The sequence below is a fragment of the Eupeodes corollae genome, chromosome X, assembly GCF_945859685.1.
Source record: "Eupeodes corollae chromosome X, idEupCoro1.1, whole genome shotgun sequence".
NCBI lineage: Eukaryota > Metazoa > Arthropoda > Insecta > Diptera > Syrphidae > Eupeodes > Eupeodes corollae.
This window is the reverse complement of record NC_079150.1, coordinates 2756540-2776440: the sequence shown is the minus strand read 5'-3', so window position 1 is coordinate 2776440 and position 19901 is coordinate 2756540. Positions and strand designations below refer to the sequence as shown.

The window sequence follows — 19901 nt, the reverse complement described above, 5'->3', positions numbered from 1 at the left end:
TTTTTATCATTTTCAATTTTATCGTTTTACCTGATTAATAAAGACGATTTCGCTGTATCTTGAGAGATTTGCGATTCTTTGTGGAAGGTACCTACTTTTCAAAGATCGATTGGGAAAGACTGTGATGTTGTGTCCTAAGTTCATAAAAATTATAGAATTTGTATGCCAAAAGCAGTGAAACGTTATTTTAAGCACAATTTTCACTGAAAAGGACCTACACAATTAATTTGTCTTAAATTATTGCATTCATTTTTCAATTTTTGTACTCAACAGAACACTATTTTGAGCAGCTGAGTTCACCTCACAGTTTTTTCCCCCGCGGTTGAGCAAGATGGGCACAAATTCCATAACAACTACATTCATAATGGCGTGGTCCCATAAGAAATGCACGGGACAACTAACACATGCTTAGCCTTATGGACAAAACCCTTTCAATTTAGCTTGTAGGTCATAAGAAAATAAACCCATGAAGACGGGACTCTAGATAATATTGGCTGAATCACAAACGCGCTTCAACTTCGGCTTCGTCTGCGTTACGGTGGGAATGCTTCGAGGTTGCTGTAATGACATTTTTGTTGGCATTTTTTTTACAGCTTTTGAGCTGTCAGACAAATCAAATGTTCAGATAATTGAACTAGAGCTTCTGTTTGGAGTCACATTACGTTATATAACGTTATCTTTTCCTCACGATTGTCAAACGAAACGTGAGGTTGAAGCTCCATTGTGAAAGCATGCATTGAATTATTATGGCTGAACTCGTAAACGTCAGGTGAAGCCGAAGCTGAAGCGTGTTTGTGATTCAGCCATATATTTCCTCTTTGACTAGCAGGTTGTAGACAACTGTCAAAATCAGCTGATGTCATTATTCGATTTACTTTTTTCCACGCATTGTGTTTTGCTTTATGAAGATTTCGATGGGTAAAAAAATTCATTTTGTTCTTTATTCAGATCTGTCAAAACATTTCCCCTGAACATTCTATGAAGAAAAATAAATGAATTTCTTTTTAATTTAAGATTAAATTTGCCTGAATTTTCTCCGAGTTTTCATGAAACTGGCCTGCATTACACTAGTTTTTTTTTTTTTTTTGTTGAACAAACCTAACGTCAGTCTTGCGCCAGTGCTGCCAGTCAAGCCGTACTTTATTAAGCTCAGTTTATAATCGAAAAAAACTTTAACTTTCAAATAAAAGCATAGATGAAAAGAATCTGGTTTGAAATAACTTCAAAAAAAAATTGGAAACAAAATTTTAATATTTTTGAATAATCGCAATAAACAGCAAACTCGACCGAAAACAAAAATTCAAAATAAAAGAAAATTCACACGTGTTGTCTTCAATCTATAACAGCAAGTCAATTTGATTCGAAATACTTGGATGAAGTTTTGAAAATATTCAATATTTATAGAAGTGGATCCGTTTTGTTATGTTGCGCAGTAAATTTTCGTTTGACTTCTTGTCACTGTCTTAATGCAATAGAACTACTGCTAAAATTGTAGAGTGGCAGCATTGCCCTCACCAACTCGACTTGTCATGTTCATCTCACCACCAGTTTGGTTGTGTTATACTGCAGCCGTCTGAGCCAATAGAACAGAACAGGCAGAAACAGATACTTTATTCGTGAGATTTTGCCCGTCTGCTTACGAAAAATTTAGCTCCAATTCCCAAGAGTTACTCGAAATTCGAATTATCTTAAACATTCCTTAAATTCGCCTTTGTTTGAACTTTGTTAATGCATTATTTTCTTAAAAAATGCACAAGAAACTAAAATTGTCAATCATGTTTTGAAAAATTGATTTTCTCTCGGCCGTATCAAAGTGTTTTTGTCTCCTCCTGTGTTGCTTAACCTATGGTTTTCTTGTTTTGATATCAAAGTACCTACTACCTATCTCGCTCTTTTGTTTATAAATTATTACATTTGATTCATGTATAAAAGAGAAAGAACAAGAGTAAATAAATAAAACAAGAAAGCAATAACACACATATAGTGTTTTTGCAGGAAAGTATTGTGTTTGCTATTTTCGTGTTCGCTTGTAGACACTGGTTATTAGCTAATGTTTTATTTTTGCGTGAAATGAAAAATATTGTCAAAGGAAAATATATACGAGTCTCGCTCGACAACAATCCATCTTATTTATAAAGCATATTCTAAAAGAAAACCAAACCAAAGGACGCTTGTTTGTAATATCTACAAAAAGAAAAACACAACAGACAGAAAAATACAACACGGCGTAAGTTTAAAACCAAATCAGATAAATATTCAAGTTTGTTTTCTTTTCTTTTTTGTTACATGTTATGATTATTATTATTAAACAGTTTTTTTTTGTTGGTAGGAACGTTATTATGTTTATGTTATGTATGTCATGTTTTCTAGTTTGTTTTATTTGTACACATATTATTAGGGATGATTCCCTTTAAAAAAAAAACAAAATGGTAAATAAATAAGATTAAAGGAATAGTTTCGCTAATCTGGGGAAATTTAAGTTGTCTTTTATAATATTCAATAAAGAAATATATTAAACTAGTTTTATATATTTTGGCTCTATTTGGATTTGTCTTCGGAAAAAGGAAATTGAAGATTAAAAAGTGGGTATGGAAAAACATGAAAATAGGCGAAGTCAAAATTAAAGGGCCGAGTCGAAAGTTTCAAAGTTTGAAGAAGTTTCGCCGAGTTTATTTTCTAGCCACGCACGGCTTGAAAAGTTGATTGGAATGGAAGTTGACAGTTGGAAGGTCTTAGAAAAGTAGGACAAGGAATAGGAGTAGGATCTTCTCGGCATGGAAATCAACTTTCTGCAAGATATGTTAAATATTTCAAGCTTTTAAGTTGAATGATAAAATTTTAATCTTTTAACATACAAAAACAAATTTAAGAAAAACATAAAAAAGAAAGAATCTAATCAGAATCACTGGACTTAAAAATCTTACTCGACCTACAACTAACGAGTTGGACGAAACCCACTTCAACTCGATGCATGCAGGTATACAAAATTGAGTTTGCATGTTCAACATTGCATACAATTCGCTTTTTATCTCTATTTACCCCTATATGTGTACTCCTTTCCCTTTGCTCCAGACCATCCTAATTAAAATACAAAAAAAAAGTCGGGTGGAATAAATTTTAACTTCTTTTTGATAACCAATATTTTCTTGGTTTTCCAAATGTTGGCTTAGTGATGTTTGAAATTATTGAATTCGATAATAAAAAACAACAACATAAGATGTGAATGTGAAAAATTTCGAAAGATTGGATTGCCGGTGAGGTGAGCTTTGTTTTTTTTTTAATAATATTTGCCATAAGCCATGATTTTGCAAAGTTCTTGAGTAGTATCTAGTTTATTTGGTTATTCATAAACATTGTTTACTATTAAATATTGGAGAATATCTAAATGATGACGGTGGGTAATCTCGGATTTTTAGTTTTTTTCTTGATTTAAAGATTTCCATCGAAAGAAAATGATATACCAACAAACAAGTACACAAAAAAAATGTATACGAATCACGAATAAATCAAGAAATAAGAAGGATTCGGGAAAGTGTCTTTTTCGTCGGAGGGTCCATCGGTATTGTGTTTTGATTGTTCAAGGGTCTGACTTTTAGTAAAGGGTCAACTAAAAAAAATCTAAATTCCAGTAGGAAAACAACTTTGATGTAAATTCATGCTTAACCAAAGGTCAATCAAATTGTCTAATAAGCCATATTCTTCGTTAAACGTCGTTTAATCAATATTTATTTCCTGCAATTTTAATACAAATATAACAAAAAAATACCTTTTTTTATTGAATTCGTAAAATATGTGTATTTAAATTTTAAATAAAAATAACTATTAGTGTGACATATCATTCGAGGCAATTGTTTGTTTGTAACCTTATTTAACTTGTTTCCGAATATAGAGCTTTAGAAAACTTATAATATTCTTTAAACATCACAGGCTTATGATTCCTCTGAGCAGAGTTCATCTGTTCATTAACTTGTCCTTGAAAAACAGTGTTTTTTTTTCATATGTAAGGTATTAAATGTTAGAATAATGTAAACATATGCAATTGTTTTGGCTTTAATTAAATGTCAGTGGTTTTAAGGGAAATTTAAGATTTGGGGAGAGTACGATAACTGAGGCGACAAAGTTTAATGACATATTTGTTTAGAAGAGTTAAAAAGAAGCATTTTTTACCATGGGATTGGGGGGGGGGGGGTTGTCTGTCCCCGTTTAGGCGGTAGGCGCAATTTAAATAAATATGTACGTTAAATAGTAAACAAAATAATTAAAAAATATTGGTAATACTCACAACTAAGTTTTATACATTTTTTAAAGCCAACACTTTTGTCTACTAGCTTGTTTTTAAATCAACTAAAATTTTGCTTAATAAATAAATTACTAGGGCCTAGTGACTTACAACTCTCAACCATTCCTGTGTGCGCGTAAGGATGTTGTAAGTAATGGAGGGGACCTACAGTTTATATGCCGAACCCGAACGGCTAATTTGAGAAAGCACTTTTTCATGACAAGAGTTACTCTTGGAGAATCTGTAAAGTCCTCGCAAGAGGCAGTACCCGTGAAAAAAACTAGATGGCATAGGCAGGGATCGAACCCAAGACCTTTGGCATGACAGTTCAGCACTAACTATCATGCCACGGGTACTACTTGCTTAGTTTTTGAAAACAAAATTGGGCAAAAAAAGTTAAAAGGTTGAAGTGTAATTTTTCAAAACTTTAAGATTATCTATTATTGTTTTTTCAGAATTCATTACTCTTAATTGTTTTTAATCAAAAAAAGAGGATCTTATATCTTCTAGTTTTTGAGAAAATTGAAAGTTACCAAACAAATATTTTGAATAAATTATTTTTTTTTGCTTTAGTATTAATATTTTGATAGTAATAATCGAATTTGGGTTAAGATATACCTAGGACAAAAAATGTTTTCTTGAATGCAGCTTATTTAAATGCAAAAGAAACTTTGCATGCATCCCATGTTTCACCCTCCCCACCTTGTACCAACTCCACCTTGCACTCACCCCAAAACCTATAGTGTGCCCAAGCAACACATTCCACTGTTGCATACACCCAAACCCGCACCTACCATAGTTACTAAAAAATAATTATTAAATTAAAATAATAGATGTGGTTTTTTCAATTTTCTCAAAAACTAAAAGACTTAAAATCATCTAGTTTTCAGTTTTCGATAAAAAACAAATAAATTCTAAAATAAAAACAATGGTGGATAATCCTGAAGTATTGAAAAATTACACTTTAAACCTTTTTAACTCTTTTTAAACTCAAATTTTGAGTTTAAAATTAAATTTTTCGAAAACTGTACATAGTATTGTATACCTTTTCCCTTTTTTTAACTCAAATTTTGAGTTTAAAATTTAATTTTTCAAAAACTATACATAATTTTGACTTGATTGTTGGCCTTAAAAAAATGTATAATACTTAATTGTAAGTATTAACTTTATTTTTAAAAAAATGTTTCCCATTTTGAGTAATAATTTTTTAAATGGCCCTCCCGCCTAAACGGGGGGATATAGACCCCCCTCCCATAGTAAAAAATGCGTGTTTTTAATTGCTGTTAAAAAATCCGTTACAATATCTTGTCGTCTGAGTTATGGTACTCTTGCTTTTATGATTTTATTTGTTTTTTGGTTGGAACATTTTGGCGTAAGTGTTTGCTTAGAAATGCATTACAATTTCTATTGTTATGCTTTGTTACTAAAACTGAATATTTGACAACAATAACAATAATAGTTTGTAGCTGTTCTTTGCCCAACCGTTCCTTTTTGTCATTATTATTTTTTGTTTATGTATTTTATTTTATATTTAAGTGCAACGATGGAATAAACATTGAAACATGCAATGAAAAAAAGGATTTAAACGATTTAAAATCAAAAATGATGAAAATGATTGACTCGGGCCATATACGTTATGCTTAGAGCTTGCTTCTTAGTTCTTTCATTCCGAACACAGTATACCTGTATACCTCATTAAAAATCCTCCGAAAGACTTGATTGGTCAAAATTATATATATATATATATATATTTATAAAAATAACAAAAATAAAACAAGAAAACCATACACCTAAAAGGCGATAATGGACGATGAGATTTTAAAAACAGTTCATTCAATATTCGGCAAAAGCGTAAAAATAGTCGATTGTGAGAAAACGTCATCTGTAAGTCAGGAAGAAGTTCTTCTTATTAATGGAATTCCTGTCACTCTAGATGGACACGATAGCGAAGAAATCAAAAATGCGCTACTTACCGGCCAAGTGCCATCAGTTGAACTATTGAATCAATTATTATATCAAGCTGGAATCTTGAAACAATCAGTTCAATTGGAAACATCATTGTCAGTTAAATCGTCTATGGTTACAACTGAAGAGGTTTCAGTTGCAAGAGGCGGTCAAATAGTTGATGGTCGGTCAAGTGAAACTAGAGAAGATTATGTCTATAGTAGTTCGAAGAAAGAAATTTGGAAGCCAATAACAACAACAACAACAAAAGTAGCCACAGCAGAAACTATGTCACAAACACCAAGATTTTCATTGCCAAGTGAACAGCCATCAACTAAAATATCTGGGGGTGCTATAGGTGGTCGATATGAGGAAAGTTGTAGTGTAACTTCTGCTTTGCCATCTGAACCGCGGATATCGGGCTTAAGCGGGCCGTTAACAACATCCAACTTTATGAGTAAATCTTTAAGTAGCAGAAGCGGTAGCAGTGGAAACTATCAATATACCTATGATGTCAAAGGCAATGGAAATGAAAATGATGATGAAGATGATGATGACGATGATGATGAAGATGGGGAGTTGTATTTATTAAATCCACCACAGTACAATGGAAGTTCTGTATTACCAACAACGACAACTACAACAACGTCACAATTTACAAATAGATTACCGCCAATTAGAAATGCTACCACGACAATTTCCAGCTCATCAACTGCCACTGCCAATAGCAATGATGACTTACAAAAATATCAAAAAGCCGCATTGCAATCTGGACGAAAATCCAGTCTGTTAAGTTTTGACTCTGGTCATGATGGTGCCTTCCATAGTCCATCACAACAAACATGCAATAATCTATCAGCACCAGCGCAACAGTTAACGACAAACAATACCGATCACTCGATATCATCGTGCTATGATTTTATCAGTTCTGATGAAGCTGACTTTTTGACTGCTGGAACAAATAATAATAGCAGTCATTTTGACAAAGATTGCAAGACAATATTTGCAACACAGGGAAGAAGCTATGCGGATATACCACAACCACAACAACAGCGGGTAAGGGACTTGTTTTGTTTAATTTTATTTTGATTTGTTTGTGTTTTTTTTCTCTATTTTTTAAGGTAGATTAATTCGTTTCGATATTTTATTCAAGCGTAAAATTGACTGAATATTTTTTTTTTTATAAAGTATTGGTTATGCCCGGTTTTTGTGGTGACTTATTTCGGAATGTTGTAGTCAAAAAATCGTCGTCGAACCAAAATCTAACTAAAAATAATCTTTTTTAATAATAGAGTATGAAGACATGATTATAGAGGTCAGTGGGAGTCCTTTTCACATTTACGATTCACTTCAATAACAGTATAAAGTACATACTTTCGATTTTCTGAAAGTGTGGTGCCAGAGAACGATCAGCATATGCTGTAATGAGTGCCCTTAATTAGTCGAAACGAAAACAATAACAATATTTTGGGTTTATAAAGATTGAATTTCTAAATTCAAAACAGGAAGAAATAACGAACGATTTTAGACTCTGGCGAAATTCTCTCCGATCACTGATAATTTCAACGTTTGCTTAAAATGCTACAAACAACACAAAAGTCCTTACTATTACGAATAATATCTATACAAATATTAAAGTCTCCGATTAACATTATAATGTTAGAATTTTGTCACTTTATTTATTAGATACAATTTTTGCAGGTAGCAATTTATTATTTCTTGCAACTTATTATTTAACCTGTGTTATTTTTATATTTGTATCTTAAAGACTTGGTTTGTATATCATCTTATTTTGTTTACTTTTTTTTACAGGAACTGTCGTTATCATATTTTTCATATGATAAAAATCTAAAAAGCCCCACTTTGGGTAAAAAACTGTCAATGTCATCGAGTAGTTGCGTGCCTACTAACTCATCATCGCACTCGAAGCAACACCATGGAACTATTAATAAATCAAGTACAAACATAATTCAACCACCTGATAATGCTGCTCCTGCAGCAGGTGCTGCTACAGAATCATCTTCTATAGTCTCATCAACAACAGCTGTAGAAAATGGTTTAGTATTTCGAGATGGAAATCTTATATCAGGGCCATTGGATGCTCTTATAGCCCATATGGTGCCATCAGCTCAATACTATCCAGATCGATCATTTATATTTTCATTTCTTTTGAGTGCACGTCTCTTTATTCGGCCGCATGAATTACTGGCTCGAATATCAGAAACTTGGGAGAATCAAGAGCAACAACAAATCGTCCAATCGTCGATTGATACTGTTGATGAGAAATACTCTTCTCACCACCAGCCGCAAAGTATGTGCGAGGGCGGTACGAAATCGCAGATGTACCAATTTGCCGACGAACAAATGCATCAGAAGGCTATGAAATCTGCTCAAAATTGTATTCAACTGCTATCTGAATGGATTGATACATTTCCATACGACTTTCGTGATGAACGTCTAATGCAACATGTTCGGATTTTGGCCAGAAAGTGTGTCTACATCGATAATAATCTTGGAAAGACAGTATCGAGTATCTTGCAGCAATTAGTTCAACGTCTTACAGTACTCGAAAAATACGAAGAGTTTCTGCAAACGCTTACAACAAACGAATACAACGAACGGCAAACAAACGAAGAACTAGCTGCCTCACATTATCAGAAACCATATTCGTCAACAGCTTCATCTGCATCGGCATCACATGGTGGGGGTCAAACTAATAGTGGTTATGTACATTCTTGTTCAAAATCAACATCGAGTGATCGAGATGACATAAACGCTTCATTGTTGGTTGAATCTTCAAATGCCCATTCACAAACAGCTTCCTCATCAATGGTGGGTATTCCTCCTCATAAGTCACTATCATCGTCGTATACGACTGCGTCTGGAACTTGTCATCAACATCAATTGGCTCATAACTATCACCACCATCACAATAGTCATCAAAGTGATAGTTCTTCGAATTCAGTCAATACTCTTGGTCCAGGTGGTGGTGGTGGAGGTGTAGGAGGAGGAATAGGAATTGGTATAAGTGGATGCACAAGTCTGAGTGGCACTCTAAGTAATGGCGCTGAATTGACAGGCATATGCGATTTATGTCCAAATGCAGCTCTATTAGCACATCAATTAACACACATTGAATTGGAACGACTTTCGCACATTGGTCCGGAAGAATTTGTCCAGGCTTTTGCTAAAGAAAATCACTTGGAATCATTTAGTGATATGAAGAAAACAAGAAATCTAGAATCATATGTGCAATGGTTCAATAAATTAAGCTACTTTACTGCCACAGAAATTGTTAAGGCAAGTTAATTGTGCATTTAACAAGACAAACAGTTTTATTTGTAACTTTTATTGCTTTTAGTATCCTAAAAAGAAACAACGTGTTCGAATAATTGAATTTTGGATTGAAACAGCACGCGAATGTTTCAATATTGGGAACTTCAACAGCTTGATGGCAATAATTGCCGGTCTTAATCTGTCGCCAATATCAAGACTCAAAAAAACTGTAAATATTTTTGTATTGATATATCTAAAATATAGCTTAAATCTTTTTTTTCATTTTTAGTGGTCAAAAATACAATCAGCTAAGTTTTCAGTTCTCGAACATCAAATGGATCCGACAAGCAATTTTAACAGCTATCGATCAACGTTAAAGGCAGCGATGTGGCGTTCTGAAGGTGCTACAAATGAAAGAGAACGTATAATCATTCCATTTTTTAGTTTACTTGTAAAAGATTTGTATTTCCTTAATGAAGGATGCTCAAATAGGTAAGTAATATATGAAAAAGAAAATAACACATAGTTCGCAAAAATGTAGCAAAACCTTGTAGCACTTTTGAAACTTACTATTTGAAATTGAAATATAATTGAAAGTAATTTAAACCTATGGTCAGAAATAACTAGAAAATAATAGTTAAAACGAAATTCTTTCAAAATAATACAATGTTTTGTGTGTTGGATATTTAAGTTCAAACGTTTAAGAATGAATACCTCGAAAATTACTTTCGATACTCGACTTAAAGGCAAATAATATCCACAGCAGATTCTTGTTTCATCTTTTATCGGCAATAGTTCTACTGCCGATGTTGTATAAACTCATTTAAAGTTCTCCTGTATTACGTATTACACTTTCCGAGTTTTATCTTTGTTTTGTAATGATTTTTATAGTTGAATTTCTAATTGTTGTCGTTATTATTCTTATGTATTCAATTACTTTTATTACAGATTACCAAATGGACATATAAATTTTGAAAAATTTTGGCAACTTGCTAAGCAAGTTATGGAATTTAATACATGGAAAAAAGTCACTTGTCCGTTTGAGAAACTTCCAAAAGTGATAATGTTCCTACAATTGAGTACAGTACTCAATGAAAATACTCTCTCGATGGCATCGTTTGAATGTGAACCACCCGAAAACACTCAAGAAAAAGGAAGGTACAAGACTCTTAAATCTGAGACCAAACAACAGCAGCATCAACAGCAAACGTAGTAAGGGTTTTATTAAATTAATCAATAGGTTGCCATAGGTATTTATACACAATCTACGAAACAAAAAAAATATTAAGGAAAAACAAGAATATATAGGATACACAAGTGAGTGTATGTGTGTATGTATGCGTATGCAAGTGTGTGTATGTATGTATATGAATGAGTGTTGAGAATGACGAAAAGTTTCAATTTATAATACTTTTGCTCATATCTTTTACAATATTTTAGTACCGAAAAAATATTTTATGTCTGTTTGCTCAACCTAAAATTAAAATTCCTTAAATCTTTTATAAAGACATATTCAAATGTTTTTTTTTATTAAGATGGAACTCTTTTTCAGAGCCAAATCTTTTAGAGTTTCTAGGTTTCGTATTTAGAGGTGCCTTGCAACCAAGATTTTTGATGAAAAAATCCCCCCTTCATATTAAAAACAAAATTGGTGGCTTTTGATTCCTAAATGGAGAAGAGTAGATTTTTTGAAATAGTACTTGACGTCGTCCTGATGTTAAAAACAAGTCTCTTGTATTAATTACCAGCTTTGACTTTGTTGTCTTTAACTGATTGACACATTCAAATCAAGTATTCTGTTCTCGTTAAAATACAAGAAATCGCGATTATGTACAATCACAAACAAGTAAATATAAATATCGCAAATGTTATTTTTAGCTTGCTAAAAATCCTTGTACCATCTAGAAGTGATGAAAATTGTATGTATTTTAAAACGGAGAAGAGTAGATTTATTGAAATCATACTTCACGTCCTCCTGATGTCAAAAACAAGTCTCCTGTATTAATTACCAGCTTTGACTTTGTTGTCTTTAACTAATTCACACATTCCAATCAAGTATTCTGTCCTCGTAAAAATACAAGATATCGCGATTATGTAAACCACAACAAGTAAATACAAATATAGCAAATGTTATCTTTAGCTTGCCAAAAATCCTTGTACCTTCAAAAAGTGATGAAAATTGTATGCATTTTTAAACGAGGTTGTCGAGCAAAACCAAAATAAATTCTCCATTTCACTCGAACAATTGATCCTAGTAATTCTTTAAAACTTGTTGAATTCCTTGAAATAATTAAAAAAAAAAAGTAATATGACAGAAGTGACCTACATAAGAAGTAGGATTTCGGAACGAAAAAATAGTTCAGGAAAAGTCGTTGCTGGAAATTTCATACTTAAACAAGAAAATTGGATGTTACTCTTATTGCACCAAATGATAAACTCACAAAAAATCTCATACCAGAAATGTTGCTCTATACCTTCATTTTTTCTCGATCCTTTTTCGGTTCTCAATAGGCTCAATGTGGTTCTTGCATTCTAAAGCATTTATTTACACCAAGAAAATATTTGGTATTTCCATGACGTGCGATATTTTGGAGTTTTTGATTAATAATCTGTCGTATAGATTATATGCATCGAAATCGATGACTTCCGATTATAACTTCCAAACAAGTATATTTATTATAAATCATGTTCGTTGAGGGAAATCTCTAAGCTTTTTCAGAAAACTTTGTACATTGATCCACTACAATGAACTCTGCGAATACAATTTTAAAATTTTATATTTACTCCAATATTTATAGTTATAAAAATGCATATATTATATACAAATAAAATACAAAATATAAAAACTCAAAATAAAGGATGAGCCGTAAGAACCTATTAGGAACATAAAAAAAAATATTTATTAGTCAACTCAGTGTTATCTATATTATTAACAGAAAAAAAAATTAAACACAAACAATATGTATTCTGTGTTTAAAAAAACTAGTTTCATTCTCAGTAAGCATTTATTGATGTAGTAGCCTTATCTATAATTAGCTCGTTGTAATTAAACAAACACCTACTTACTTTTCAATTGGCTTTCACTAAGTGCCAATATTTTGAATACATTTTGTTTGCATAGTATCCTACATACGTACGCAATAATGAATGATGTGCATACGAAATTGTCAAATTAATATGGAACACCCTAATTTTTAATTCCTTTCAGTTTTGAAAAGTTTTATTTCAAACGAAAAGCAGAAACAAAAAAATGCAAGTATTGCCAACTAAACTATAGTTGAATGATCTTGCCTAAGTTGTGTGGCAAACAAAATGACAACTGCAAGAAATAAAACAAAATTTTGTAAGTGACTTACGATAAGCGACAAAAATTAAAACAAAAAACATACATAAAAAGCTAGGGGTTGTTATTCAAATTCGATAGAATAGATGTTTCTGAGTAATGTAAAAAATGCCAATGTAGTTTGGAACACCCATTGACAAATTTCTAATTAAAATTATAGTAGGTTTTCGTTGGTATCATATGGGAAGGAGTTCATCGTAAAACAGGAATGGGTATGCTTTTAAGGAGTTTTTTGTTTCATATTTTAAACACAATAACCCGACTGTTCCACGTTAATGTTTTTTTTTCACGGCTTTCGATAAATTTCTGACTTGCTAGGTCCTACGAGCTGTAGAGGCCACAGAACATTTCGGTCACGAGTTTCGTTGCTGCCTCTGAAATGTGTAGCAAAACCTTGCCGTATCACTTTCAAATGGCGCGAGGCACCCCTGCCAAAACCAATAGAGCGTCTGTAGAGACAGTCACACAGAAGTGAAGAGAACCAAGAAGCTATTATTGGGTAAGTGAGGATTTGTAGTACCCGTAACATGATGGTTACGGATTCGGCATAAAAATTGTAGGTCACCTCCATTCCTGACATGACTCACAAAGAGGAATGGGTGAGGTTGTAAGTCACTAAACCATTTATTTCAATGTATTGTTGCGCTATTTAATTGTATTAATTTATTTCCGTCCAATCAACATTGTTGAGAAATCAACGGTTCTCGAAAATATCCACACTTGGCCACATCTACAGTAATGCGAGAAAACGATGCGATGTGACAAGCGATTCAAGATGCGACAAAGTACCCACAATAAAAGTGATTTTGTGTGGTTGGGCTCAATTGTTTTTAGTCGTAAAAATATGCATTTTTAAATAAAAACATATGTTTAAAGAATTTTATTTAATCTTATTTTTGCATTATTGCCACCAAAATAATTAAAAAATTGCACCGAAATGTACTGGTTCTATACGCTTAGCCTAACATTCATCAAGAGGCTGTGCTCGCTCATTCCTTCAGTACTCCTGACAAACCAGTAGGAGTTAAACCCACGAAGCACCGGCGTACTTGCTTGTGTTGCATGAATGTCACTGCAACCGTTTAAATTATCAATAGGGTTCAAAACTATCCCCTCGCAGATTTGCGGTAGTTGACAGTGCGTTAACGCGTATATTTCATTCCGTACTATGGAATTTGATCGTGGTAAAGAGTTCAGATTTGGGTGTAATGTCGAACGATTGTATAAATATGAACGATAACCCAGAATCATCACAATTATTACAAAATGGCTCTGAAGGTAGATAGTTGACTTTCTAGAAAGAATCTGTACAATAATTATTTATTTTTTCGGTATTTTGTTGCATATTTTTCTTTTTACAGCATGAATTTTAGTGGGTTGTTATAAGATATTCCTTTAACAATTAGAAAAGTTTGACACTTGTAATTTGCATAGCTAAAAAGCTGTAAGCTATGTGGGTCGCATTCTAGCACGTGTTAAAAATATTTCTGTGAGATTTGATGAGATTCCGTGTCTTCTTCTGCCTGTTTTATGTATATTTGGAATTGCATAGGTGGTACTTTGGGGCTGCTTTTGCAATTTCAGGAAGAAACATTTTCAGATGACATATGTTTCGGCTCAAACTCAAAAAAAAATTAATATTAACCGAAAAATACTTTATACTCTCTACGATTTTAAGATATATATAGAATCGGCTTACCTCATTTTCAGTTAGAACACTTGTAACTCAGCTTTTTGCAAGTTATACATTTTAATTTTTAGAACTCTTAGATTGCACTTACACTAAACAAAAGGATTCACAAACAAAGAAAAGATATCTTTTGCTATGACAACGAAACAAAAAACTCAACAAGAGATTTTTTTCATGTAAGTTAGCCTTAATTAAACAAACAAAAAAGTTTACAGAAAAAGTTTATACCAAATTTTTTCTAAGGTCTAAACTATAAATGTCACATAACAAAAATTATAAAAATAAGAACTGAAACCAGGTGTTCCATATATAGTTGTGTTGCTTTGGGCGTTGAATTTCTAAGTACTTCATGATCAAAAGAGATTTGTTATGCTTTCGTCTTTAATTTTGCATTTTATTATGGATTAGAAAACGTCAATTTAAGTAATTACATCATAAATTGAAAATAAAATTGGCGGTACATCATAATAAAGCCCAAAGAACGCATCTAGCAAAAAAAAGTATTTCTGTTGCGCTATTGTGTAAATTTTTGAACAAATGCATATAAATTAGAACAAATTGATTTTTACTTAAAACAGTAAATCAAAAACTTTACTACACACAAAAAGTATATATTAAGAATTCAGCTCGAATTACATTAAAATAGTATTAGTAATAAAATTTAAAAAAAAATCAACAAGGAAGAAACAATGTTGTAATAATAGTTTTTACTGTGCAATTAATATACATTCCAGTTAATCTTTTGTAATTATTTTTTTATAAACTACATTAAAACAATATAAACAATAATATTTCCTCTTTCCCTCTCCAATCTTTATTTTATAAATTAAAACAAAACAACTGTGAATGTATTTATTTTATTCAAAGGGTGTAGAACTACGAAAACAAAATCATTATTATTTGTACTTATCCACAACAAGAAAAAAAGATAAAATAAATATTTATAGTTAAGATCAAAATATATTTATAATTGTAATATAATATGCAATATACATAATGGAACAGAATTTAAATTTTTGAGTTTTTTTACTTAAATTTATTTTTAATACAATAGTAGTTAGGAACTAGACAAGTTTTATATTCGTAAACAAAACAAAATCGAAATTTTAACCAACCACGACATAAATTGATGAAATAGGCATATAAGTAAGCCCTTGAGTTTATCCGTCGGTCTGCGCACGCGTAATGACATTTGGAGTGAAACTTCTTTATGCATAAAAGATTCACATAATGACCTTAAAAAAAACTTTTATAAGTGGATTCTGAGGTGTATTAATGTCTGTAAAGTGTTAAGTATTTCATGCGTTTTGATTTGTTGATGAATCTCCATTCCATTAACGGACCTTTATGCTGCTCTATTGATTTCGTAGAGAAGAAATTAAAAACACGTAACACCTAAAGAATTATGAATCTTCTTCAAATTCAATTTAGCACTAAAGAACTCTCAATGCAAAAAGAAGACAACTTCAGACGAATGTAAACATAAAGATTAAAATCATCAAGAATAATCTTTCGACCCAATTACAGTTGACAAGTTTGTTAATAATAATCAATAAAATTTATACATTTAAACGGACATTTGCTCAGCTTTTAACAAATTTGAGATTGTAAAAGCACGAATTTTCCATATGTTTTGTTAATCCATTCAGAATTGACATCGATAATAGGGATGCCAGTTTAATTTTCATGAAGAGCATTTTGCTAATATTTCATGAGAATTGCTTATCCTGTTTTCGTATTGTTGGTGTGATATGATTTCTAATATTGAGTGTTCAACGCATGAACTCGACTGATGCATGTTATTTTAAAATCTTGTCAAAAGTAAAATTATTCAAAATGCTAAAAAAAATCATTCCTTCAGCTAAATGTATTGTCTTCAATATATATTTTCTATAATATAAATAAATAAGGATTTAATATATTTAATACATAATTTAATGATAGAAAAATAATAACAATGTACTTTAAGAATATAATCAAAAATATCAAACAGGCGAGAAAATTCCAATTCAATTTGGCAATCTTTCAGAGTAAAAAGGCTATTTTCTTACGCAATGTTATATGACCTTATTTCCTACTATCATCCCAAACAAATTGTGGCCCTGCTCTAAAATTATTGGACAATTTAAAGAAAGAGCATTACGTAAAAAAGGTCCATCCGCGATTTTTTGGTTCTGGAAGTTTGTTTACTTTAAGTAAAAAAAACAACTGTGTGTTTACATTATTTAAAAAATAAAGAAGGTATTTATAAGATAAATTTAAGAACTTTAGTGTTAAAACAATCATAATTATATATGTAAATTTTTGTATTATTTGACAAATCTTTGGAAATGTCATACAAAGTGTGTTAAAACAGATGATATTGCTTAAAGGACGTTTAACTTCTGGGTCAAGTATTTTTATTTATTATAATTATTAAAAAAATGTAAAGCTTATTAAAAATATATTTAAAAATGGAAATGGTTTGTTTTTCATTCGCTTATTATTTTCTCTATTCGTCAGATCAAAGATTTTCTGAATTTTAGATTAAAGTTATATAGAATGCTGTTGCTGTTTTTGTTCAAATTCCAAATAAATACGTAACAAAAATTATTTATTATGCATGGAGAAAAGCAGTCCTCGAAATAAAATAATTAATTTAAAAAAACGTATAAGACGCATTTAACTAAGACCGAATTTATGTATTTAATACATTTTTTTAATTAATAAATCAAAAACTTAACAAAAAGTAAATTATTTGACAAGAAAAAACCTTTAATAAAAATTGTTCAGGTCAGTCTCTATTTGCATCAACACAGAACTTTTGTGTAGTAGTGCCTGTGGCTAGATGGTTAGTGCGGACTGGTTTCTAATATCCAATGGAATTAATCAAAACCACAATGTACAGGTGCTGTTCAGTGTGATTCGGGAAAGTCTTTTGACACCGTGTGGGTAGAAGTTCTTCATCTAAAATTGAGCAGGCTTGGCATGAGCAAACCATTGTTGTATATGCTTAACGGTAGAAAGTTTGTTGTCAAAGTGGCAATGTAACTTCTTTCACATCATTCCAAACTAACAATGGTCTTCAACAAGGAGCGGTGAATTCGCTTATTCTCTTCAGTATTTACAGCAGCGATCTGATAGGTAATCTAACTAAGGCAATTGCATACGCCCACGATATAATTGCGTACAGAACGGCCCGAAATTTTGAGGTTAATAGAATTCTTTTACAAGATTTAGCGATATTGCGACGACTTGCGGAAACTAAACATAAATGTCCAGAAGTCGGAAACAATTCTGTTCCGGACTCCGTTGACAAGAGCCACGAAGAATATACGCAATTGGCGCAAGATGTTTATCATTGATCCTCACGGGCAGCGATTAACGAACAAAAGTGTAGTGAAGTTCCTCAGTATCTGGTTAGATCAGTATTTATATTTCTACAGAAAAAAATTCTGCACTGACCAGGGCCAGAGGAGCCTTCAGTCTGACGAAAAGGCTGTTTTACAGCAGTCGGATTGACTCCAGAGTGAAGGTGTAATTTGCTTCATGGCCCTCATACGGACGATGATCGCTTATAGTGTTTACGACGATGTACCGGCTTATATCGAACAGCCGAATCTTCTTACGTGCATTACTATTCCAACGAGGTCCTGTACAACGGGGCTCGAATCAACAGAATTGACAATTTCGTGATAAAACTAGTTCGAGGTCACATTGCAAGAGCAATGTCTTTAATTATCGGGTCGTTCTATCCTCTAATCTACCACGTCAGATGAAGAAACGTGGATGGCGACCCCTGACGACTCGGGACGTCATGGCACAAGGCGGAGTAGAGCTCCTACGGTTCAGTAGCGCTGTGTCCGGCTTACATACTTGTTTTATAGTTTTAGGGTTTAGTTTTAAGTAGAGTCATGGTGGCACAAAACATATATACATATACAAAAACTAATAAAAAAGGAAGATGATGAAAAAAAGCACGACAAAAACAAAACACGTTTCCGTTAGATCAGAGTACTGGGCCTTATTATGTAATTCGATTCTATAATTAAATTTTTCGAATTTGCGTGATTCTATAAATAAATGTACAGCTACACTGACCTAGTTAACAAAATAAAAGTCCAACGGCTTAGATGGCTAGGTCATGTCATGTCATGCCATGCCTTCGAATCCAATCCCGAGGGACGGCGCAGAATCTTGTTACCTTATTATTATTATTAGGTAAAGACAAATTCAGAAAAATTAAATTCTGCCAATTCGTATGCTTGAAGTTGAATGAGGATCGAAGGATTAATTAATATTTATTTATTTAAGTTACTTTAGGAAGTACTGTTTTGTTAATAATTAATAAAAAATACAATTACAAATGAAATAATAAAATATTGACACAATACGGTTCGGTTTGTTTTCTTTTACCCAATATAGAACTTTGTTAGCTTCTAGTTGTTGCCACACAGCCCGATCCATAAAAACGTATTTGAGTGAAGAAAACATCCCTCTGTTTGAATAGCCGGGAGCTGATGAAGAGGGAAGTAGCTAAAGATGCGGCCAATTATTGAAAAAGTAATTGACTTGAGGAATCACCACGCACAAATGCAAGAAACAGTCAAATCATGCATGGACAGTATGCCGCGAAGAATTAAGTTCAACAAAATATTGAAAAAAATTACAAAATTAACAACAACAACAAAACTGAAAATATTCATTTAAAAAAATTCTTTGCATACAAAATAATTTCAATGCATCACAATGTTCTAAAACCTGATTAAAATACCTAGAAATTACAATTTTGCATAAAATCTAAAGTGCGTATAATAATATGGCCAGGAAATGTATGTACTACAAGGTTTTTCAGTAAGGGCGGGTAGATGTCGTGGCGTTCGCTGTGCGGCTCGTAGTGCTTCGTCCTGCTGGAACTACATGTCGTCTAGGGCCATTTGGTTGAATTTGGGCATTACAAAATTAGTTATCATCGTTATTTAGCAGTCGATATTGACGGTGCCCTCCTCACTGACGGCCCAAAATCCACACTAAACGATAACTTTTTAAGGAGGCATTTTCACCTGGTGAACCTCGCGTGGGTTGGTGTAGTCCCATATACGGCAATTTAGCTTGTAAACCCAGCCATTCATCCAAAAATGCCCCTCGTCACTAAAAGTGATTTTTCGGCCAAAATTTTGGTCCTCTTCTAAACGATTCGAAGCCCAGTCATCGAACAAACTGCGTTGTCTATGGTCATCAACTATGAGCTTCTGGGTTAGTTGTACGGGTGTATGCCCAAGTCTCGACGTAAAAATCTGAGTTCTTGTGCACGGCTAGGAATAGACTGCCTCGGGTTCTGCTGTAGACTTTTTACTGAACCAGTCGTCTTAAATTTTGCCATCCAACGT

The 19901-nt window shown here is 32.5% G+C and overlaps 1 protein-coding gene across 2 annotated transcripts; it reads left to right on the top strand.

Moving 5' to 3' along the window:
- Window positions 1-1585: 1585 nt before the first annotated feature.
- On the top strand, window positions 1586-11618 carry LOC129953181 (ras guanine nucleotide exchange factor M-like). 2 transcript variants are annotated; one of them, XM_056066049.1, is made up of 6 exons: window positions 1586-2227; window positions 5816-7279; window positions 8036-9523; window positions 9585-9728; window positions 9789-9991; window positions 10448-11618. In XM_056066049.1, the coding sequence occupies exons 2-6, from the start codon at window positions 6083-6085 to the stop codon at window positions 10710-10712; spliced, it is 3297 nt and encodes a 1098-aa protein (XP_055922024.1). In that variant the 5' UTR covers window positions 1586-2227; window positions 5816-6082; the 3' UTR covers window positions 10713-11618. The 2 variants fall into 2 exon arrangements, with proteins under 2 accessions (XP_055922024.1, XP_055922025.1); XM_056066050.1 differs by lacking the exon at window positions 1586-2227 and adding an exon at window positions 3029-3259.
- Window positions 11619-19901: the final 8283 nt, after the last annotated feature.